Below are 24,392 nucleotides of genomic sequence, written 5' to 3' on the forward strand. Positions count from 1 at the left end.
TCTTTGTGAAAAATCCAATTTCTGTCGATAGGGTAATAAATGATTTTTCTGATCCTTTTCCTGCATTTCAAAAGAAAACATTGGTATTTTTAAGTTGAATTAACGTATATTATAACGTTTTTGAGTGTAAAAAAATTCACAAAAAGTTGGCAGTTTTGCCAAGTCTATAGCCTTACTCTTTGTGAAAAATCCAATTATGTCAATAGGGTAATAAATGATTTTTCTGATCCTTTTCCTGCATTTCAAAAGAAAACATTGGTATTTTTAAGTTGAATTAACGTATATTATAACGTTTTTGAGTGTAAACAAATTCACAAAAAGTTGGCAGTTTTGCCAAGTCTATAGCCTTACTCTTTGTGAAAAATCCAATTTCTGTCGATAGGGTAATAAATGATTTTTCTGATTCTTTTCCTGCATTTCAAAAGAAAACATTGGTATTTTTAAGTTGAATTAACGTATATTATAACGTTTTTGAGTGTGAAAAAATTCACAAAAAGTTGGCAGTTTTGCCAAGTCTATAGCCTTACTCTTTGTGAAAAATCCAATTATGTCAATAGGGTAATAAATGATTTTTCTGATCCTTTTCCTGCATTTCAAAAGAAAACATTGGTATTTTTAAGTTGAATTAACGTATATTATAACGTTTTTGAGTGTAAAAAAATTCACAAAAAGTTGGCAGTTTTGCCAAGTCTATAGCCTTACTCTTTGTGAAAAATCCAATTATGTCAATAGGGTAGTAAATGATTTTTCTGACCCTTTTCCTGCATTTCAAAAGAAAACATTGGCATTTTTAAGTTGAATTAACGTATATTATAACGTTTTTGAGTGTAAAAAAATTCACAAAAAGTTGGCAGTTTTGCCAAGTCTATAGCCTTACTCTTTGTGAAAAATCCAATTTCTGTCGATAGGGTAATAAATGATTTTTCTGATCCTTTTCCTGCATTTCAAAAGAAAACATTGGTATTTTTAAGTTGAATTAACGTATATTATAACGTTTTTGAGTGTAAACAAATTCACAAAAAGTTGGCAGTTTTGCCAAGTCTATAGCCTTACTCTTTGTGAAAAATCCAATTTCTGTCGATAGGGTAATAAATGATTTTTCTGATTCTTTTCCTGCATTTCAAAAGAAAACATTGGTATTTTTAAGTTGAATTAACGTATATTATAACGTTTTTGAGTGTAAAAAAATTCACAAAAAGTTGGCAGTTTTGCCAAGTCTATAGCCTTACTCTTTGTGAAAAATCCAATTTCTGTCAATAGGGTAATAAATGATTTTTCTGATCCTTTTCCTGCATTTCAAAAGAAAACATTGGTATTTTTAAGTTGAATTAACGTAGATTATAACGTTTTTGAGTGTAAACAAATTCACAAAAAGTTGGCAGTTTTGCCAAGTCTATAGCCTTACTCTTTGTGAAAAATCCAATTTCTGTCAATAGGGTAATAAATGATTTTTCTGATCCTTTTCCTGCATTTCAAAAGAAAACATTGGTATTTTTAAGTTGAATTAACGTATATTATAACGTTTTTGAGTGTAAAAAAATTCACAAAAAGTTGGCAGTTTTGCCAAGTCTATAGCCTTACTCTTTGTGAAAAATCCAATTATGTCAATAGGGTAGTAAATGATTTTTCTGACCCTTTTCCTGCATTTCAAAAGAAAACATTGGCATTTTTAAGTTGAATTAACGTATATTATAACGTTTTTGAGTGTAAAAAAATTCACAAAAAGTTGGCAGTTTTGCCAAGTCTATAGCCTTACTCTTTGTGAAAAATCCAATTTCTGTCGATAGGGTAATAAATGATTTTTCTGATCCTTTTCCTGCATTTCAAAAGAAAACATTGGTATTTTTAAGTTGAATTAACGTATATTATAACGTTTTTGAGTGTAAACAAATTCACAAAAAGTTGGCAGTTTTGCCAAGTCTATAGCCTTACTCTTTGTGAAAAATCCAATTTCTGTCGATAGGGTAATAAATGATTTTTCTGATTCTTTTCCTGCATTTCAAAAGAAAACATTGGTATTTTTAAGTTGAATTAACGTATATTATAACGTTTTTGAGTGTAAAAAAATTCACAAAAAGTTGGCAGTTTTGCCAAGTCTATAGCCTTACTCTTTGTGAAAAATCCAATTTCTGTCAATAGGGTAATAAATGATTTTTCTGATCCTTTTCCTGCATTTCAAAAGAAAACATTGGTATTTTTAAGTTGAATTAACGTAGATTATAACGTTTTTGAGTGTAAACAAATTCACAAAAAGTTGGCAGTTTTGCCAAGTCTATAGCCTTACTCTTTGTGAAAAATCCAATTTCTGTCAATAGGGTAATAAATGATTTTTCTGATCCTTTTCCTGCATTTCAAAAGAAAACATTGGTATTTTTAAGTTGAATTAACGTATATTATAACGTTTTTGAGTGTAAAAAAATTCACAAAAAGTTGGCAGTTTTGCCAAGTCTATAGCCTTACTCTTTGTGAAAAATCCAATTATGTCAATAGGGTAATAAATGATTTTTCTGATCCTTTTCCTGCATTTCAAAAGAAAACATTGGTATTTTTAAGTTGAATTAACGTATATTATAACGTTTTTGAGTGTAAAAAAATTCACAAAAAGTTGGCAGTTTTGCCAAGTCTATAGCCTTACTCTTTGTGAAAAATCCAATTATGTCAATAGGGTAGTAAATGATTTTTCTGATCCTTTTCCTGCATTTCAAAAGAAAACATTGGTATTTTTAAGTTGAATTAACGTATATTATAACGTTTTTGAGTGTAAAAAAATTCACAAAAAGTTGGCAGTTTTGCCAAGTCTATAGCCTTACTCTTTGTGAAAAATCCAATTATGTCAATAGGGTAGTAAATGATTTTTCTGATCCTTTTCCTGCATTTCAAAAGAAAACATTGGCATTTTTAAGTTGAATTAACGTATATTATAACGTTTTTGAGTGTAAACAAATTCACAAAAAGTTGGCAGTTTTGCCAAGTCTATAGCCTTACTCTTTGTGAAAAATCCAATTGTGTCAATAGGGTAGTAAATGATTTTTCTGATCCTTTTCCTGCATTTCAAAAGAAAACATTGGCATTTTTAAGTTGAATTAACGTATATTATAACGTTTTTGAGTGTGAAAAAATTGACAAAAAGTTGGCAGTTTTGCCAAGTCTATAGCCTTACTCTTTGTGAAAAATCCAATTTCTGCCAATAGGGTAATAAATGATTTTTCTGATTCTTTTCCTGCATTTCAAAAGAAAACATTGGTATTTTTAAGTTGAATTAATGTAGATTATAACGTTTTTGAGCGTGAAAAAATTCACAAAAAGTTGGCAGTTTTGCCAAGTCTATAGCCTTACTCTTTGTGAAAAATCCAATTTCTGTCAATAGGGTAAAAAATGATTTTTCTGATTCTTTTCCTGCATTTCAAAAGAAAACATTGGTATTTTTAAGTTGAATTAATGTAGATTATAACGTTTTTGAGTGTGAAAAAATTCACAAAAAGTTGGCAGTTTTGCCAAGTCTATAGCCTTACTCTTTGTGAAAAATCCAATTTCTGCCAATAGGGTAATAAATGATTTTTCTGATCCTTTTCCTGCACTTCAAAAGAAAATATAGATCTTTTTAAGTTGAAATAATGTTGATTAGAACGTTTTTAGTGAAAACAACTTGTAAAGAGTTAGCACCTTATGGTTTAATTCTACCTCATGTTGAAAACACGATTCGTGGCTGCAAAAGGTTTTTTCTTAACATTCTGCTCAAACCTGAGCAATTGAGCAGGTATTGCTCAATTGATGAAAAAATGAATAAACAAGAAGAATATGCATAAATAATCTCATTCCATCATCATGTTATGTGGTGTCGTGTTTCATTATTCATGGAACATCTCTACGTCATTAAACTCATCGCGATGAACAACCCATCAAGTTTATGTAAAAGGTACATATCGCTGACAATATTTGTTCCGGTATAATTATGGTTTAGTAAACAAAAAACTAAGGCTTTCACGTGAGGCTTTTCTTTGCAGAAAATGTGCAGTTTTGTTAAGTAATTTCCAAGAAGTCAGTTCATTTTGCTACGCCTTTGAAGATGGACTTTAAAGCATTTTAGAGGCTTTAACAGTATTTCTCACAGAAGCAACACTCAATGAAGTTACCCTAATCTTGCAATTTAAAATCATTCTTTATAGAAACATAAATACATTGGATAGATTAAAGTGCAATCGAGCTAGACAATTGCTTGAGAGCTATGCAAAAGTCCAGGCTACCTTTTGTCTTCATTCAAAAATAACACTTGCAATTTGGGCAGCAACTTTGAAACCTCGGGTATCTCATCTGGATGAATCTGTAGGTAACAGAATGAACATCATTAGCGATAGAACCGTGCATTCTTGAATTCTTAATGGTAGAAAAACTGGATGTTTTTTCATTGAAGTAGCTAGTGTTTGTGGAGAGGTGTCCAGGTGAAATCCCACATAGCATAGGTTGCTTGAATGAGTCAAAACTAAATAAAACATTGTGGTGAAAACAAAGTAAAAATACGAAGAAAGTACGGAAACTGATGGATAGATTTAGGAAGCCAACAGGCATCTTGGCACGTGAACCTCTGTAAGCAATTTGCAAAGCCGTTGATTGTTAAAACCGAAAACTTTTTATCTATAGCAGAATTTTCATTTCACTTTATTTGTTTATCGCTACAATTTTCTCTTTAACAATCTTCTCTACAAAATGTAATGCACAGAATAGGAGAGCTAGCCAGTTTGAGACTCACTGTTGTGAAAGTAAGTTCTGAGAGTAGGTTGTGAAAGTCAATAAAAATTTTATCATCGCCACCAACGAGATTAGATACATTTTTTTAGAAACCCTTAGTAGGGAAGGCTGTTACCTAATTGTAAAGCAAACTGGAGTTAACATAATAATATATTTAGATCAAGTATCGATGTCTATAATATCTTTAAATTATAGTATCGATGAATATAGAATAAATGAATATAGAATAAATGAACATATAATAAATGAATTCTATATTCATCTATACCAATGTTGATTAAAATACATATATATTTCATAAACAAAGTAAAATATGTTGATGTTTATTCAAACTGATGTGCCGCAAAATTTGATGAGGATTTCCAAACTACCTTCTTTGGATGAACATAAAACTCCTCTGTAAATAGCTTGCTAGTTTGTTAGAGAATTCTAGGTACCCACCTCCATATGGTCGAAGGCAACAGCCACTGGTGTTTCGTTCTTCATGACTGGTAATTTTGAATACCGCTGACTGAAATGTGTCAAGAGGACGTTTCTCGCTTTCATTTTCTCTGCTACATCTAAAGCTTGTCCACAAGTGCTGAAATAAGATAAAACATTATGAAGACCAAGGAAAGCTGAAGAAAAACAAAGCTTTATTAAAACACAGGCATGCCTAGGACTGCTACACAAGGACTTGACTTCCGGTCTGATTACTTATATTGAAATTCCTTACGAGCCCACAAATGTTTGTTCCAAACGAAGCATAAATTACAATTCCAGCACTATTAATACCCCGAACTAATACCCTGACGTCTTTATTAAACGAGAAAGTTTCTTTCCTGGTGACAGGAGTTACTTTTGTACTGAAGAGAGCTAGTTAAAAAAAGAATGATAAAAACGAAATATAAATGATGAACTGATGAAAATAAACAAATCCTATATCATCTGCCTGTTTCAGAAGATCAGAAAGCGAAAATTGTTAGGTGGAGAGATAATTATCACGTGAAGCAAGAATTAAATTCAGGCAACGCTCTAGGCAGCAGATGCCGTATTATCTTAAAGTATTTAGAGATGATATTTTCTGGAAAAAAACGTCATGTTCGATCCATTATCATTACCTGTGGTGCTTATCTTTGGCATCTTCTTCCATGCCATCTTCAAATGTCGCTTCGTGTATCAGCAATGTCGAGTCTTTTCCTGGTCGGGGTTTAATTGGAATCAAATTTAAAATAATAAAGTTTTCTCCTTTGAAAGAGAAGCAATGAGCTTTTAGAAGATGGATGAAAAGAGGGGGACAGAGAATAAGAAGGTGGAGAATAAGAAGAGATAGAAAAAGAAGCATTAAACCAAGTAGAAGAAGAAAATAATACGAAGAAAAGAAGAAGAAGAAAAAGAGGAGGAGAATCAGATGAAAAATAAGTCAAAGGAAGGCAGAAGAAGAAAATCAGGTTAAGAATAAGACAAAGAAAGGGCGAAAGAAGAAGAAAAAAGGAAAAGATGAAAAAAATACACAGAAGAAGAAAAGAAAAAGGCAAGCAAAAGAAAATGGAGAAGAAGAGTAGACAGAAGGAGGATCAGCAGAAGAAGATAACCAAGTAAAAGAAATTAAAGATGTAAAAGAGAAGAAGAAAACAAGTAGAAGGAAAAAAATAAATGAAAAAAGCGACGAAGGCAGAGAAAAAAGGAAACGGAGAAGAATAAAATGAAGGCGAAGGAGCAGAAAGAAGAAAAACAGGAAGAACAAAAAAAGGAAGAGAGATGAAAATACTTAACTACGAATATTACAAAAAATTTACGGGTCTCAGATCAATGTGAAATTTTTATGTGCCATCTGGTACTGATATGTCAAACATCGTATTTGATAAAACTGTATTTGTATTTGATAAAATTGCCCTTCGTAATGTCAGAAGCTTCTTCGAAACTAAGGCAGAGAGACTCATTCACCTAAAAACTCGTTAATGAGTAAACACATGTAGTTTACCTGCGTATACCAAACTTTCGCAAGGAACAGTGTCTCCTGAGTAAGTGATCTTCCAGCCATCTTTGTGTGTAATTGCAATTCCATACGCCTCGGTGTTATGCTCAACTGGTACGATCATAACCTACAAGCATCAAAAGAAATATATCGACCCTCCTTAACCGAACCTATATGGCCATCTTCAATATTGATCAGTTATTAACAACTAAAGCAAAATCAGTCTCGGCTTACCAGAGAATTTACAGTTGGTCTTGATCAGATACATAAAAATGTTAATGATATGAGTTCAGTAGCCTGCGGGCAGACTTCTTTTACAAGTTCCGTCTTGGCTCTCCTTCGCAACAGAAAGTAGAGCCTGTCCGCAGGCTACTGAATTCAGCATTAATGGGAGATGTTTTTAACTAGAAACCTATAATGTAAACTTCGAGCAAACAACAACACCATTTTAGCTAGTACCAGAATAGCAACAAATAACACTGAAGTCAATTCACTTACCGGCCTAAAAATTATGTCAAAGGTTACTTATAGAAAGTAAAGAGTTCAAATCACTGTATATTTCTAAACGAAACAAAAAATCTGGAGTTAACAAAGCTAGATCTTGCTGCTAGCTGTAAACAAATGTTTTATGTTACTATTATCTATATATTACGATACCGGTTCTGGCATTCCCGATTTAGTATCATTATTGAAAAATGACTGTCGTCTTTTTGCAAAGTGACAAACAACAATGAGAACTAATACAGCAGGAGAGAATCAATCTTCTGCATTGCGCTAACCGCCTTTTTGCTCGAAATGCCATGAAAAATTCGCCTATCAGGAACAAATAATTACTCTTTGGTACATTCAACGAAATATCAAAGAATATCAAAAATCAATTACTTTGGTGAATTCAGCGATCTCCTTTGACAGAGCGCTTGGTGAAACCTGCCAGGCTAGTCTCTTGCAGTCAACAAATCTAAAATCGAAGTCATCTGTCATCAAATGTATTTATAAGTTTTCAAAACTCACAAGGGTATAAAAACATACCTGCATGTTTCACAAAACTATCTCAAGATTGTTTTGTATTTAACCGCTTTACGCTTTGGTGTAAGGGAATGGGATAGCTCCAAGTTGCAACTCTGAGATTTGTGCTTACAGCGAGCAACCGTTTGACTACTATTAAAGGTGACTTGGCGGAACAGATCAACATAGTATTCGACTGTTAAAGTGTTGTTCAACAGATGCCTGATGGTTGCGCCGCAGATCTGCACAGACTTTGATGTATAGAGCAGGAGGGTTATATAATATTTCAAGTTAACCTATTAACAAGTCACCCTCAATAAGAAAGAGCCACAAAACCTTCAAGGTATATTTTAAGCAACATAACGCAAATATAATGTAATCGATCACAAAACTACACGAAATTCCAAAACGAAAAGTAACGTTGAGAAGTAACGAAAAGTAACTTATTAAAGGCATTTAATAAAAGTAAATTTGGCAAGTAAATCAACTAACCGATATCTCAGACTTTCACAGGTAGATGAATACTCTTGAAGCCAAATGGACAGCTTCCTTGGACCTGCTATTATTGGCGGAGTATATGGGACACCATCCTGGTTACACAATGTATATATAATTTAATTGTACATGCTCTTTGAAACATAAGTACTCAAATAAAATGTACTTCTTCTATTTTTTGAGAAGCAGCACTCTATTTTCACTGTTTATTCATTTGATAAACATAAAGTAGCAAAACATCTTTTGTTGAAAGTAAGATGCAGGTTCTAAGCTCTTAATTGGACGAATGTTCGATTACGGCATATTGGGCCTAAGTCTAATATCACGGATTTCCATGAGGCGATTTGATCTGCGTTATTGCAGCTAAAGGTATGCCCAGTTTGTTCACTTTCATTTCGCTGAGAAAAAGTTCGCTTCAGTTATGCATGCAAGAATCTTTTTAGCTTTTCGTGGCGAATAATTCCGCCACGAAATCTCCGCCAGTCAAGGCACAAATCGTCGCCAAGAAAAAAGGTTGCTTATACTTGCGCCAAGATTTGTTGCATCAGGTGGAAATCAAAAGATGATTTCGCCTCGGCGATTAGTTCGCCTTTTGGAAATCCGTCTCAAGCTGACCTGATAGACACAATTCATTCGACTTATATGAAGCTATATCCACTTAGCTGTAATCTACAATCAATGACCCGTGGCAAGAACAATAGCAATCATGATAAAGAGATGATCTGCGTACGATCTGCGCATAGTCTGCGTTAAATCCGAGCATTCCGGTACATCAAAACATTAAAACTCCATTCATAAAAAGTCAACATTACGCCAAAAAATGTAGCTTTAAAAATTAATAAAATTTTAGATTGTTTGTGAATCCCTGCATTGATGAGGAGGCGATTAAACTTGAATTTGTCATAAAAAGCTGTCTGTCTTCTATCGATATTTTCTAAATGCCTCATCCCTATGATGGCAAATTATATAAAAGTTTTTTTAAAACTTACCTTTGCCATTATTTTCCAGCGAAGCTTCAAAATTCTTATCAGACCCTAGAAAGAGCATTGAGCATTGTTTCTAGCAAAGAAAATAAATGACATTGTCACAAGTAACGATACACTTTCTATTTATTGGTAATTTGATAATATATTTATAAATGTATTCATTGCATACGATATAAATCACTCTTGTCAACCAATGAATGACAAATTTCGGTCAAATCATAAAGTCTCTTTGTGCTTGTCAGCTCTCTGTAACCACAATGCCTACATATATATATACACATATCTTACTTCTGAAAGACTTGAATGTTTGCCACCAACATCGTTCAAAAAATAACGACAGCTTAAATTCAGAAAAAAAGAAAAAAAGAATTATTACCAAATGGTGGTCTGCGTGAAGATGAGATATAAAGACAAACTGCAATTTCTTCAATATCTCTTCTGCTTCTCTTCCAAAATGGTTTTTCATTTGACCATAAGAGCCTTCTCCGCAATCGAGCAGCATAGATGTGTGTTGACTGTGGACATAAGTTGATATAAACAACATAACGCAATCCATTAATAACATCATAGAATCTCATCACACTTCTAGTTCAGACTAATATCATTCCTGGATAAATTAAAGTTTCCAAAACTGGATCACCAAAAGCACAGCAAAAAACTTATCTCTAACGAAAATAAGAGCATTGCTCCAAACTTTTCAGTTCTTTTTTAATTATATAGCTTTCAAGCCCGTTTTTAAGCCACCCCTTTATTAGATCAAAGAACGACATTTGCACAGCAAAACACAATTGACATCTTAGGACATCATAAGTACTAAATTGTTGAGGTATAACAATGAACATGATAAAATATTCACTTCTGTTCTTTAATAAATAAAAAATGCAACTCTACGTCCTTGCTGAATAAATTGTTGTTGAATACTAGAGAGTAAAATCTTTCTTTTGCACCAGTGGTCCTTTTTGGTCACATATAGGTCTGTCATGTGAGTGGTAACTTCACCAAATTCGACAAATACGACGAACCTTTTAGCTTTAAACAATTAAAAAATCATCTACATATTCTTGTCATCAAAATCATCTACATTATACAGTATGAGCACAATTACAATAGCTGCAAAAATTGTCTCATTTGGATGCTGGTACTTCGTAGTCAAAAGCAATAATACAATAATCGTTGCACACTAGACTCTGAAATAGCATACCTACCTTGCGTTAATAAGGATGGAGGACACATTCCTATACTTTGATGGCATGGAAGAGCCAGTCCCTAGCATCACTATTTTGGGAAATTTACAATTATGGTTTATCCGTGAACAATTACTTTCGTGACAACTATCTGTCCTGGTATGATCGTTATTTTTCGAGGGAAAGTCATTATCCTCTGGAGTACATTTGCAGATTTTCGCAGCCGGGCAGTCAACATTACTTTCCTCCGAAATTTTCTCGTCAGTGTCTCTTTCTCGTTTCGAGTGAATATTTTCTTTCATATTCCTGTTTTCAGCATCGATGGTTTCTACACCAATGCCAAAAGAACCATTTCCAGCATCAAAGTTATCGCGATTATAGTAACCTGCAACCCATAAGGCTGATTTCGCCTCCTGTATAATTGACTTCGTATCTATAGCTTTTAATTCGTCCGAAGGGTCTATTCCAAGAGTGCTTTGCGGGCGAAGGTTAAATTTTGAGAGGTTTTTGCACGTATAAATGCCAAAGTTTTTACTGTTACCAGAAGCTTCACTATCCTCACCAGTGCTATTTGACTGCAAATATAAAAAACGATATCACAAAAATTTGTTTATCAAAAAGAACATGCATCGAAAGTCTTTCGAAAAAAGAATTATGGGTAAAACTCAGTGATGCAACGCAGCTTGGGCATCTTTGTTAAAAAACCAAGCGCCCTAGACTAAAAGGGGCCCCGAAATATCCATGTTTTAAATAATTCTCTTAGCTTCAACTGATTTTCAAAAACTTTTCAAGCTCTTCAACTTAAGCTTTGATAACTCAACCACTAGTTAACGAGAAAAATTATCTCGCTATTGTCTTTGACATGCTCTACACATTTGGACTGGAATTTTTGGCAGTCCATAAATAGGGGCGTCACAGTTTCTCTTAGGACCCTAGATGCCTCTTTTGCACCACTGGTAAAACTACAGTGAAGTAAAAGACAGACTTCCATATTGTCAATACATTTTGAATCTATGGCAATGTTATTTAAATGTGCATTAAAATGTATAAGCGAATCGTGCATAAAGTCACTGAAAAGAAAGACTTTTGGTATTATATTTCCGGCACTTAATGTGTTCTAACACATTGTAACGATATTTGAGTTAGATAAATGTTTGCTTATGTATGTCTGCCAGCCTGAAAGCATGTCCAGCCGCTTTTTTTATATCCGACTAAGGTACTAAAAATTTATTGATGATGTTAAATCAAACTTCATTTATAATTATGGACAAGATTTGCTGTTGTTAGGAGGACTGGGTCATTAACTTCGTTAAAACCTGTGGTAACTCCCTACCTTGTGTACTTTTATTCGTTCGTGTTATATATTATAAAACGGTCTAAAGTATCACATATTTATTCCTTTTTTATCCACTATCGTGGATAGCTCAACAGATTAAGGTCTATCATGGATCCTTGAACACACTCACATTTCTCCACTGTTCTATTAAAGGAAATATGTTTGCATCGACTTGATTCAACTGACATTGCATTGCGAACTGTGTTGAATAAACAGACGGACACTTGCTTAGCTCTTTTTTGTCTAGGATGCAGTGATACGTGTTCTCATCAAACCTAAAAAACAAAAGGCGTAATTACATACCTCCATTGTTTTAAAAGCACTTTTCAATCAATCCTTTAACAAAATCGTGCAGTATTAATTCTAGAGTCTTTGATAATACAACATCAAGCTAAAAGGCTCTTTCTCAGTGGTACTTTTATGACATAGAAAAAGGTTAAAATGTCCTGCAGCATACCCTAAGTATCATAACATACCAAGTTTACCGTAATGCCTCAAACCAGCGCCCCCCTCAAATAACAGCCCCCCTCGAATAAGCGCCCACCCTAGAGGTGAAGTTATTGAATAAGCGCCACCCTCGAAAAAGCAACCCCCCCTCAAATAAGCGCCTATCCTTCACTCTTTAGAAACGAGCGTTTATTTGAATTTTCAACGAAAATATAATTGGGAGGCAATTCAACAAGAAAGATTAATGAACAACACAATTTGCACCCAAATCTACTTTTTAAAATAGCACCCCTATCGATTTAGCGCCTCAAAAATTAAATAAACACCCGGGCGCTTATTCGAGGCATTACGGTACCAGTAAAAAGGCGAACAAAAGCAAAAACTGGTGCCCGAAAATCTTGTCAATGCAGTTTGCAATACCTTGCCATCCATTGCTGATACAGTTGGTCATTTATGACTTCTTTCTCTGCCATATGCACCACCATAGTCACTTTGCTACTGCCTTCAACCTGACATTTTTCAAAACTTTTGCTCTTTGCGATTGCTGGAATGTATTTCCTAGCAGGACAGTCAATTATCAGGAATGCTGGCCCTGGGATAGGAGCTTCCATAACCTCGTCTGGAGTTACCTTCAAACAGTATTTTATATAAAAACTACTGAATTGACAAATAGATCAACTCTTTGCAACCCTCTTATTATAGCAATTCCATAAGAAGATTCGAAATAAAAACTAGACATAAAAAGAATTGATTGCTTGGCTGAAACATTATTATAAAACTTGTTTCAATGATAAAAAATTTAATATTGTTTATACATCCTTGGCCTGTATACAAATAGCAGTAAGCTACACTTTAATACAGTGCTTTGTATCGCTTTCAGTTTTCACAAACAAAGAATCTTGCCACTTTCAACTAAACATTGAATACTACTCAATGGTCTCATATTCTGAATTAAAAGATCTCATCTGAATTTTCAAATGTAAAGTTAGAAACAAATCACTCAATTCAAATGAATGAACTGTGTTTTGAAAATTAATTTATCAATATCTATGTAAAAATAAATATGGCAAACTGCTAGATAATAAAAAACCTTAAAAATCTAACACAAAATATAGATAAAAGCATACAATGCAGCACATATCATTGAATAACAGACCAAATCTCATCCATTTTGCCTGAGTCTCACAATTGCAAGAAGCAGGAAACAATAGAAAGCATGATAGTAACAGAAGAGCTGATTAGTTAGAGCAATAGATCTCATGCATCTGGGATGATAAACATGACAGCTATGTAAAAAATGAAACAAACTCATTCTTACAACAACAAATTAAGCAGCCAGAAAGCTTTTGGAAGTAAGACTATTTTGAGCTATACAACTAACTCAATCTGACTGCAACTTTAATCCTGTTTTCATGAAAGACAATTTTGTACCTAGCCCAAAAGGTCACAACCTAAGATTCAAAAACACTATTGGCATTCCAAAAGTCAGAAGAGCCAAGAATGATGTCAGATAATTAGATTTTCAAGGTCTTAAGATCCTATAATCAATAAATACAGCCCAAAATACTACACAGTTAGACATTTTGATGAATACTTGGTTCCTTTGTTCTATCTAAAAAATTGATTAAGTCGACTAACCAAAAGATCTTATTTTTCAGCATCTTTGAATGATTCAATATTCAATAGATAATTTTTTAATATTACCTACAATTTTACCACTTGGCAGTGTAACACTTTGCCCATCTTTCAGCTGTCTAAACATTGGTCCTTTTGGTACACCAAGCTTAACAGCTACTTTTGGTAACAACTTTCCTGGATAGTCTCTAAGCTTTGCAATGTAACAGACAACCGGGTTAAGAAGCGATGGCTTAATAACAAAGGAATGTATAGCATCATTATCATCTCCACTTGACTTGGTATCCCAATGACTGCATGCCCTATCTTTGTTCTTCTCTGAAAAATAAATTATGCCTAAAAATATGTTCTAAACTAGCATTTTGCCTAAAATATAAGTTCCTAATCAATTGGCAACCCATCCCAATGACCTGAGCAGATCTAGATAAAATGGGAACCTTTCTGCATTTGAAATTCTTTTCCTTTGCTGGAAAAAAAAGTTTTTCAGTCTGCATGTTGAAAAGTTTTTAGCCACTAAACAAACATTAGAAAAACTTACTAAACATATGATTGTCCCTAAAAAGTATATTTTTGGCTTGAAATGAGTTCAATTAAATATGTTTGCTAAACAAAATAACTTTCAAACTTCACAATAAAAATACATCAACCCTTTATAATATAGTTTGCAAAACAAAAAACATAACTTAAAAATCTCCACAATAATTACTACAATCATTTGGTGACTTTCTTATTGGTACTGAATGGCAATTCAGCACTTCTTCTCTGTTTCCATTTTCAACCAGTTGTCTTCCTTTAATAAACACATCATTTTAAGAAAACTTTATATGGAAATGTTCAGTTTGTTTAAAAATCATTTTGAAAATTTGAGGAGCAAACTTTATGTTTCTAATTGGTCTCAATCCTACCTGGGTAAATGGTGACAGGCTTAATTGTGATTTCATCATCTTCAAAAGTTTCAGTGTTTTCATGTGAATATTCTGTCACTTTGAAGTCAACATTATCCTTATTCAAGAAATATCTAGCACCATGTATGACTTTCTGCAAACCTGAAGGGCCATATATGTTGATGTTCTCTCTAAAGGTAAAAACAGTATAACAATCTTTTTATGGTACATAATTGGCTTCAAATGAAAAAAGCAAACATTTTGAAACATAGTGCTAAAGCTTTTTGTCTAGTACCATTCAGAGTATTAAGCTTCAGAACATAGATTGGTAAAACAAGCATTGTGAATAAGAAGGTTGTGAAACAAGCAAGATGGATAACTGAGAAGTAACTAAATAGCTATCGATTTTTGCTTCTTTATGTGTCAACTTGAAAAATCAATATATTATATTTATGTTTTATTATGTCTTAAAAATAGCAAGAGGCTTTATATGCCCGAGGAATCATATCTCAGACTGCAGAGTTTGGCAAGTTCACACACGAGATATATTTTCCAAAATGTTCCTGCACACTTGATAAAGAGTGTGGCTTTTCAAGATATGGGTGTGATATGGGTGTGTTATATTGCTTAAGGGTCATTCCATGTCAAATCAACACATCCTTCACTTCTGTGACACCCATGTACTCAGATTGATTCAAAACTTTGGTCAGGTTGTCCCTTTTGTAATTTGAAAATACACAGAAAATTTCAGCAACATTCAAAGGCAAATGAAGAATTAAGTTTCCTCAAGATCTTCAATATAAACTTCCATTGGTTTGATAGCAGAATAACTATCAACCATGTACATTACTTGCACACTTGCACACTTGATATTTTGCCCTGCGCACCCAAGATCTCGTTGGAAACTGCCATAATCTGCAGTCCGGATCTATAGCAGAGATTGCTGATAAATTAAAGCTACTTGTATACATACCTTCCAATATCTCTAAGTGTCATGGAAAGTCCCAGAAACCCTCCAAGATGGCTCCATTTATTTTGTGTCACAAAAAGTGTACCAAGCTTTCCTACTTTAAATTTATGTTCTGTGAACAACCTTTGGATGCCTTCACCACAATTGAATAAATATCTATAAATAGAATAAATAAGGCTTTTGAAATGGTGAATCATGATATTCTTTTGATGAAACTCGAACACTATGGAAATAGAGAGCTGCTCAAGGGTGAGTTTTAAATCATATCTTTCATGCAGGAAGCAATGTGTTTCAATAAATGGATCTAACTCTAGTGATCTCAATGTTACCTAGGCAGGGTTCCACAGGTTTCTGTTCTTGGCCCTCTGCTTTTCTTAATTCACATTAATGATTTACCCCTTGCATCAACAAAATTAGCCTTCTATCTGTTTGCTGACGATACTAACATCTATTATGAAGCTGAAAGTCTTGCTAAGCTGCAGAGTGTGGTTAATAAAGAATTGAAAAAAGTAACTTCAAATTAACTTCAAAACTTCTAAGTCCTAAAACTTATGGTATAAGGTTAGTGCGCTTCTACTGAACTAAATGCTGGAATGACATTTCTGTCGATATAAAAAATCACCTCCCGCTAATATTTTTCACTACGCCTTCCTCTTTCATCAAAGCCACTACAAAAGTTGAAAAAAGAAATTTTAATTTAGAAAGTCACCATCTGCCCATAGCTTATGTTTTCCTTGAAGAAATCAAATTTATGTGAGAAATTTTAAAACAGGGGGTGCTCTCTCCTCGATTAGTTTAACTACTGAGAGAGTTCATCCTACAAGTATCCTTGTATTAATTCTCAGCGTTGATGTATTAATTTTGTATGTGTAATGTTGTGTTGAAGGAATGTATTAGTTTCTTATTGTATAGTTAATTTGAATAATTTGTATGTAGAGCAATTTAAAAAATGAAACTGAACTGAACTTAACTGAGTGATGGGGGGTTTCCCGCGCGCCTACCCAAAACCAAAACATTGGCTGTCTTGTAAAATATAGAAATCGAAGAAATGTAAAGTAGTTAGAATTAACCTTTTACTGTCTGTAAACAAAAATAGACTTGGAGCCGTGTCTTCAATTCCGCAACTAAGCATTTGAAGAAACACTTTACCACTTGGAAGACTGCTTAACTTGGCAGCCATGATGCAATTACCCTGCAACCTCTCTTTCATTTCTAGTTACACGAGGCTCTATACATTCGGATCTGACGTCATAAAAATAAATTTTTCGAATGGGGACGTAAATTTAGTCACCAAAAGCAAAATGGAACATCATCTTAAAATAAAGAATGGAGACTAGAAAGAAGAAAAAAGAAAAGTTCTTGTGAGATGATAAATAAATCTTTCAAATTCTTATTGCTTTAACAATCCAATGCTAAACTGTGCCATCTCGGCTAACGTGTAGGAATACTGCTCTTCAGAAGTCTTAAAAAGTCTCTACGTAGAATTGTATGATATAAAATTACAGCACAGTCTTTCACAAGCACTGCCTGTCCTTAGAATTACATGAAATGGCTTACAACACTTACACACATATAATGGTCATAGCCGCCGAATAGTTTTGGAGGCTTTGGGGGTAAAACCAAGAGACAAGGCCCCAAAAAAAATTTTAATGACTACATTAATCTTACAGTCAATTTTCTGCAATCCGTTAAAACTTTTTGCTATTTGCTACGTTTGCTACCACAAATGCCTAGGCCAAAATAAAGAACATAATGCAAATATGACAAAATAGTGACAAACCGTATTGTGTTTTAACAATAGACTTTTCAACTTTGTCTAACACTTTAAAGATCCTGTCGTTCTGCCTCATAGACGCAGGGACTGCGGGCAAATGGGGCACGTGTCCCCCACTTTTCAAAACTCCAGGTAAAATGCCCCTTTGCAGCTTGCAAAGTTGCCCTTTTTGCCAACTGCATAACTAAAAATTGCCCTTTAAGTACTTAGGCTTTATATGAAATGAGCAAAGAGAGTTGGGGTGACCTTTTGGGACCACGATTTTAAATTTTTCTATGCGATCTGTTTTTAGAAACACCAAAACTACAAACTCAAAGCTAGGCCACAGAAAGGTGGGGGCGGTGGTAAATTAGGGGGGCCCAAGAAGTTTCCAGTTTAAGAAAGCAACTAGCTGGGGAAAACAAAATTATGCCTAAATTTTTTTTAAACATTTTAAACAATTGCAAGAAAATGTTTCCAAAAAAATTCTGAAATGTATTTTTAGCTAATCTAAAGGGCATTGTCGTCAAATGTTTTCTGCTCGCCTTGCTTGCAAAGGGCTTCATCTTTCCATTTTGCCACAGGGTCTCCTAAATCTCTCGTTGACACTGTTCACAATTAAACTAAGAATGATATCATTGTAGGCAAGCTTCCAGAAACACCCATTTTTAACCTCATTGGAATCTTTGTTAGAAATTTTTCATAGACATCCAGATTCTTCTCTGAAAACTTTTTAATAAAATATCTTTCTAATTTGGTCCCTGGTCTTAAACATTTCTTAAGCAAGAGTTCCAATTTGGTTTATTAACAATTTGTAAGAACTTTTTAAAGGTACTTCGTTTTGTTATGGTAATTCGAGTAAAATCTTGAAACCTAAGGCTCAGTCTCAAAACAACTCGGCATCAAAACAGCGTGACCATTATTGAAACACCAAGGTTAGAGTTACTCATTCTAAGCTAAATTGTTAAATTCTTCCCACATCTGATGTCCTTGTTAAGAGCAATTTTAACCAAATAGATGTCTTCAAAAAGTACATGTGAAACATCTCATTTAGCAGTTGCAACAACACTGTGATTTTTTAGTGGAAACAAAGGCAAATTACAGTTTGAAGCACTGTACAATTTCGAGAGCGTTGCCTCTTCTGAGAAATGCCCACTACTGAAAAATCCTTAAAAGTGCCTTTGGGGTTTGAAACTTGAAGTAAAAAAGAAACTATTTAATACCTATATATTCTCAATCGTTGGTTACAGGGCGGGAAACCATGGGCTCGGACACAGGTTTGAAAGTAGGGGGCAGGGGAAAATCCAATTCCATAACGAAAGATATCGAGAAAAGCTTTATTGATCTCAAGAAAGGGGGATACTGGAAACTGAACCCATGGGAAGGAAACTTTGAGGAGTATAACAGCATTTGAATTCTTGTACTATCGCAGAAAATTGAAAGTCAAATGGAAAGAACATGCAACAAATGTCAACATCGAAGAGGAATCGGCAATAAGAGAAATTTAGCAAATAGATTTGTTCAGGAACGCTTAGAGGGTCCAGCGGTTAACTGGCAAGCCTGGTGTTGGAAGGATACATGGATGGTAAAGGAGATAGAGATAAGCAGAGAAGAACATGGGCCGAACATAACGAACAATGCAACATCTACCAGTCTAGGAGAAGCAAAGAGAAACAGGGCATTTTTTGACATATAAAGTGGTGGGGAAATTCCTCACCAGCCCCTTTAATTGCCCCACCAGTGGAACATGTTTGCCCCACCACTCAAGTGCCCTTATGATTCGGTGACTTTTTCATTTTTTTACTTCATTTGAGATATTTGTGGATGAAATCTTCATTGAACAGGTTTCAAATCTCAATTCCCTGGAACTGGATTCAATTTTTCCCTGGAACTGCTGCGTCTATAGGTTATTCCTCTTCTAATTCACAAAGTTCTATGGTCTATAGCAATGTTTTAAGAATATTTTTGAAAGCCTATTTATCTGTAAATTCTGCCTTTACCTATATGCCCTTTTCTCAAATGCCCCACCAGCGGAAAATTCTTAAAAAATGCCCTGAAGAGAAATTTTGGAAAAATGGTAGTTTGTGGAGGAATTTTTTGTCAATCTTCGGGCCGAAGACGACACTCGATTATGATGATGAACAAGAGCTTTTGCAAGCCTCTTAGGCTAGTTAGTATCCTGTCCAGTTGTATCTCCCTAATCTCTGCAAATTACGGGTGATTTTTACAACACGCATTACGAGCAAGGAAGATTTGCTTACACAAAGGTTGACTAGTAATAACAAGCTCAAAGTAAGGGTTAGGCTCAGTCAGAATCTGCCTAGATAAATGGATAAAAGTTACGTAGTTCATCTGCACATGATGAATACTCAAGCTGATACTCAAGTGACATGATATACCTTGTGCACGAATGAAAAAACGATCAGAAGAAAATTTTCTGCAAAGTTAACGTCCTAAATTAGCTACATCACAATTTATTCAATTAGGATCGTAAATATGAAACTCGTATCATTTCATATCATTTACCATTAAACGTATCATGGTTGCCACATACGGTGACGGAAATTGCACGGATGTGGGGGCAAGAGCCCCTAACTTTCTCTAAATTGTCGGCTAAAAGCACATTATTTTGACGATTAATTTTGTAATTAATCGTCAATTTTGCTTGTTTCTGGAGGTTTTCAAAATTTAGCTTTTCCTTTATATTTTATCAAAATTTTCCGTAACTTACAAAATTTCGGTCAAACTTTACAAATGTTATATTACTCAAAACATAGTAACATGCCATTGAACAGTTCAGATGACATGAAGTTGGGCTTTATAATGTCGAGACAATTGCCTAAATTTGACCTGGTTTTTAAACCTGTAAAACCAGTCAAAATTTTTATCTATTTTTGTCACGTCCCTCGACAGTCGTAGAGATACCCTTATCCCTTATCCCAAACGAAAACAGGTTAAAACTGGATCGGAAGTTGATAAATTTTGACCAATGGCCTTGAAGAACACATTGGCCAATGAAAACGGAGAATTCACGATTTTATCCAATGAAAATGTCTAATACCTAAGCCAATCATAATTCAATATAGACGAATACCTCATTATGGTTTCACAATCAGCAATCAAAGGAACGTGTTGATTTCAGTAGAACGCGAAGAAAAGAACTTGAGAGGATCGACGAAACATAAAAAATGGCACGTACAAAACAAACTGCCCGTAAATCAACTGGAGGAAAAGCTCCACGAAAACAGCTTGCCACAAAAGCAGCAAGGAAGAGTGCACCTTCAACCGGTGGAGTGAAAAAACCCCACAGATATCGACCAGGAACTGTCGCACTTCGAGAAATCCGAAGATACCAAAAGTCCACTGAGTTACTTATCAGGAAGCTTCCTTTTCAACGTCTCGTAAGAGAAATTGCCCAGGATTTCAAAACAGATCTGAGGTTCCAGAGTGCTGCGATCGGGGCTCTTCAGGCATGTTTTTATCGATCTTGATCACTTAAGCAGTTCTGGATATCCTTGGCGCCATTAGGCCCATTATTTTGAAACGGCCATTGTCTGAAAGAGGTTTTCAGAAATATTTAAGTGTGCGGCCAACTTAAATTAACAAACCTATGTTTAAGTTTTTCAATTTAGATAGACCTATTTCTCGGTAGGATTCGTCTAATCAAATACATTCACAGGATTCCTTAATCGTGGATTTAGTCTGTCCGCTGAGATATTCCATGTGTTTTTCAAAGGAAAAGTGACTGGTAACTTTCTTTGACGCTGGTCAATCTAACAAAATTTTCTTATTTTGCATCCTTCTTTGAAAGAGTGTCAAAGGTCATTGTATTAAAGTTTTTAATATTTTCTTGCTGGGGTTATTACCCCAAAATTTTGTATTATGTCTGTTGTCAACTTTGATCCTTTTGTTTACAGGAAGCCGCTGAAGCATATCTTGTCGGTCTGTTTGAGGACACGAATCTCTGTGCTATTCACGCAAAGCGCGTAACCATTATGCCTAAAGACATCCAGCTTGCTCGAAGAATAAGGGGAGAAAGAGCTTAGATCGATCGAAAGACATTGCAACTGTAAATAGGCATACTGTATTAAGTTATGTTATTATTAAGTTTTACCTAGCAACTTTTATTTTGATACCGTAAAAGTCTACTGAAGACTATTATATGTAGGGCCAGACTGGAAACTTTGCTGTGCGCCTGCAATATATTGCCCGCGCACACATCTGCGCGCTTTTGCATATTGGCCGCGCAAAATCCCCTAGATCCCTAGACAATAGCATTTAACATTATTAACAATAAAAATAACTAAGAGTGCATGATTTCAGGCGCGCAGTCTCGAATTTTCAAAAATAACTTGCCCGCGCAAGAAGCAAAGTTTCCAGTCTGGATGTAGGGTAGAGGCTACTTGATTCATTAGAAAATATTTGGTTTCAGAACGAAATATGTAATTGCAAAGTAACATGCCATGACAATAATAGTCAATAGCTTAATCAGGCCCACTCCAAATTTTCATGGCAACTTTCTTCTTTAAAATTGCGGAAGAAACTTTGTAATTTCATTATAATGCAACATAAGAAAGGATGTATTTTCTGCTGAATCTTGTGTGTATTTATTGTTTAAATCAATAACACTTTTGTTACTGTTGGAAGTAAAATACTTTGGGCAACTATTATGCTTAAATGTGAAAGAAGGGAAAAAATTCTAGCTTTACAAGGTGGAGTTACGGGCTCAACAATTGGCTAATTTTATGCATTTTGGCTGCCCTGATCGAAGCATCCATGAAGTTTAACTGTCAAAATTCCCACTGCAAAAACTTTTTTGTGAGATTTGGTATGTGGAACAATTCCAAATGAAAACCTGAACTATGCCAGGAAGAGTCTGATTCTTGTCTGCAAAGGCCTGGTGTGGTTCTGCTAACATGGTACATAATTATTTCTAGAGAGTAGTTTTGTTGATAATTTCCTATGCACCTTAATGAATGTATCCTGTCCGGATTTTGGAGAATAGATCCCCCTACATATATATTAAATTACATATTTCACAAAGTGTAAGCTGAATTTTAAATCCTAAATAAACAGTCTGGCTGATTTGGTGTCTTTGTTTGCCTCTTTTTATTTCATGTGTGATGCAAAATGGATCCACAAACATTGATAGCAGATGTTTCAGGACTGTTACAAGTGCAGAGTTGTTACAGTTGGGGAGATTTCAAAATTGCCTGTGTGGGTGCTGTATGGCCGGGACTTTCACATAATGCGTATACATAAAAATTGATATTCTACACCTCTTAGGCAGTTATACTTTTCCAGTGATCCCCCTAGTGTGCATCCATTTCATAAGGACCCCCCCCCCTTTGATTTGAATTTATATTACATTAGATATTTTGTAAGGTAACACTAGAAAAGGATATATTTTTGAATGAAAACATTTATCATAAAAGTTCAGAAAACCTCCCCCCCCCCCTTTAAGCCACTCTATTAAGCACTTCTCTTGAGCCCTTGTCATCAAAAAAGAAAACACACTGAATGGGTCTCTACATGATGAGGGTAAGATCATGTGCATTAAAAATGACCTGTGTATATATTTATTTGTGTGTGTTAAAAAGTCAGTGGAATTTTGTTTAGAAGATGCCCAAGGGATTATTAATTGACCTTGGTGACTCTAATAAGCTCCCCTCTAAATAAGATTGAGGAAGGTTTCAACAATTTGGAATAAACTAGCAAGCAATAGTTGAGCATAGCATGATTCTTTTTGGATCGCCACTTTGAACCTTTGATCTCATTCCACACATAGTTACAAAGCAATTATCTAAGCAATTATGGCAAAGAGTTTTACCTGAACACAGATCCATGGCTCCACCTTAAAATCAACAAAAGATCAATTTTTTAGACAAAACTGTATCAAAAAGCATTTTGTGTGCATATTCAAACTCTGTTAGCCATTCTGCCTGTATGCAAGACTATGCCTTTCATCAGACCCCTTCTATGTAGGAGACTATCATAGAGATAGCATATGGGGATTGTTGTACAGGGACTGAGTCATGGTACAAGGTGAGTTTATGGAACCAGTTCCAGATCAACAAATATTACAGCAAAAGAGTTGTGACTCAATGCCTTTTAAAAAAAGTACTGATGTTCAGCAAACATTTTTTTGGGATGATGGGAGACTCTGATTTTATGCAGAATCTCTTTTTTACCTAACCACTATGGTAATGGGTTGAGCACATCTCTGTATTTGCAAGTTTTCAAATGATGCTTTTAAAAGCCAGGGGTGCTCTAATAGTTTTGTTTGTGCCATCAAATTAACCTAGATTTGAAGTATTTCAATTTTGATGTTCACCTCTTTTTAATTGACTTGCATGATTAGGCTTCTGAAACAAGTTTATTTCTAGCTTGAATCAACAACTCAAATTATTTTGATAAAACACTTTGTTTTCTCAGAATTTACATATAATATATATGTAATCATAAAGCAAAGGCTGACAGGAGGAAAATCTTTCCACAAGGTATCAAACCACTCTTGGTCGTAATCAAACTCCAGTTTGCTGCTTCAAAAACCCATGTTCATTCCACTGAGCCAAACAGCCCAATGAAATGAGCGAGGAATCTCTGAAGCCAACACTGGAGATTTCACTGTGGCCAAGGTAGTTTTTGTTTATTCTGTTTCGGCTTTAAGCCTTCGTCAGAGCCATTTTAACCATATATATGTAATCATAAGGCAAAGGATATATATATATAGATGATCAGTAAAAAACAACTGATCAACGTTTCGCAATATGCCTCTTTAGAATAACCTTCTCTTACATTTGGAGCATAAAATAAGGAATACAAAACAATAGAACACATTTTACAAGCAAGGACAAAAATGGCTAATTATACGACACAAGTAAACTTTCTAGGCCCAGTTGAAGGTGAGAAAAGCGGATGAACAAGCTTTCTTCAATCGCAATCCAGCAGGAACGGAACCATGAAAGCGGCAAAACTCCAGAAAACTTCGATG

At 34.6% G+C, this 24,392-nt stretch overlaps 2 protein-coding genes across 3 annotated transcripts; one reads left to right on the forward strand and one right to left on the reverse strand.

The window, feature by feature from the left end:
* Positions 1-3,535: 3,535 nt before the first annotated feature.
* On the reverse strand, positions 3,536-16,862 carry LOC135691570 (zinc phosphodiesterase ELAC protein 2). Its single transcript, XM_065209458.2, has 15 exons — positions 16,716-16,862; positions 15,649-15,801; positions 14,697-14,866; positions 13,865-14,109; positions 12,577-12,785; positions 11,840-11,984; positions 10,395-10,948; positions 9,566-9,704; positions 9,193-9,237; positions 8,201-8,298; positions 7,586-7,661; positions 6,710-6,830; positions 5,847-5,925; positions 5,188-5,326; positions 3,536-4,321 (listed from the first exon to the last, which is right to left on the reverse strand). Exons 1-15 carry the CDS (start codon positions 16,853-16,855, stop codon positions 4,241-4,243), a joined length of 2,394 nt encoding a protein of 797 aa, XP_065065530.2. The 5' UTR covers positions 16,856-16,862; the 3' UTR covers positions 3,536-4,240.
* A 3,638-nt stretch (positions 16,863-20,500) lies between these two features.
* On the forward strand, positions 20,501-22,483 carry LOC135691579 (histone H3.3). 2 transcript variants are annotated; one of them, XR_016144503.1, is made up of 3 exons: positions 20,501-20,872; positions 21,320-21,560; positions 21,784-22,483. XR_016144503.1 is itself a non-coding variant. In XM_089112051.1 (2 exons), exons 1-2 carry the CDS (start codon positions 20,587-20,589, stop codon positions 21,442-21,444), a joined length of 411 nt encoding a protein of 136 aa, XP_088968177.1. In that variant the 5' UTR covers positions 20,501-20,586; the 3' UTR covers positions 21,445-21,568. The 2 variants fall into 2 exon arrangements, 1 of the variants encoding a protein (XP_088968177.1); XM_089112051.1 differs by lacking the exon at positions 21,784-22,483 and having other exon boundaries at positions 21,320-21,568.
* The last annotated feature ends 1,909 nt before the right edge of the window (positions 22,484-24,392 follow it).

The sequence above is a fragment of the Rhopilema esculentum genome, chromosome 13 (assembly GCF_057945365.1).
Source record: "Rhopilema esculentum isolate cy_ngs chromosome 13, ASM5794536v1, whole genome shotgun sequence".
NCBI classification, from domain to species: Eukaryota; Metazoa; Cnidaria; class Scyphozoa; order Rhizostomeae; family Rhizostomatidae; genus Rhopilema; species Rhopilema esculentum.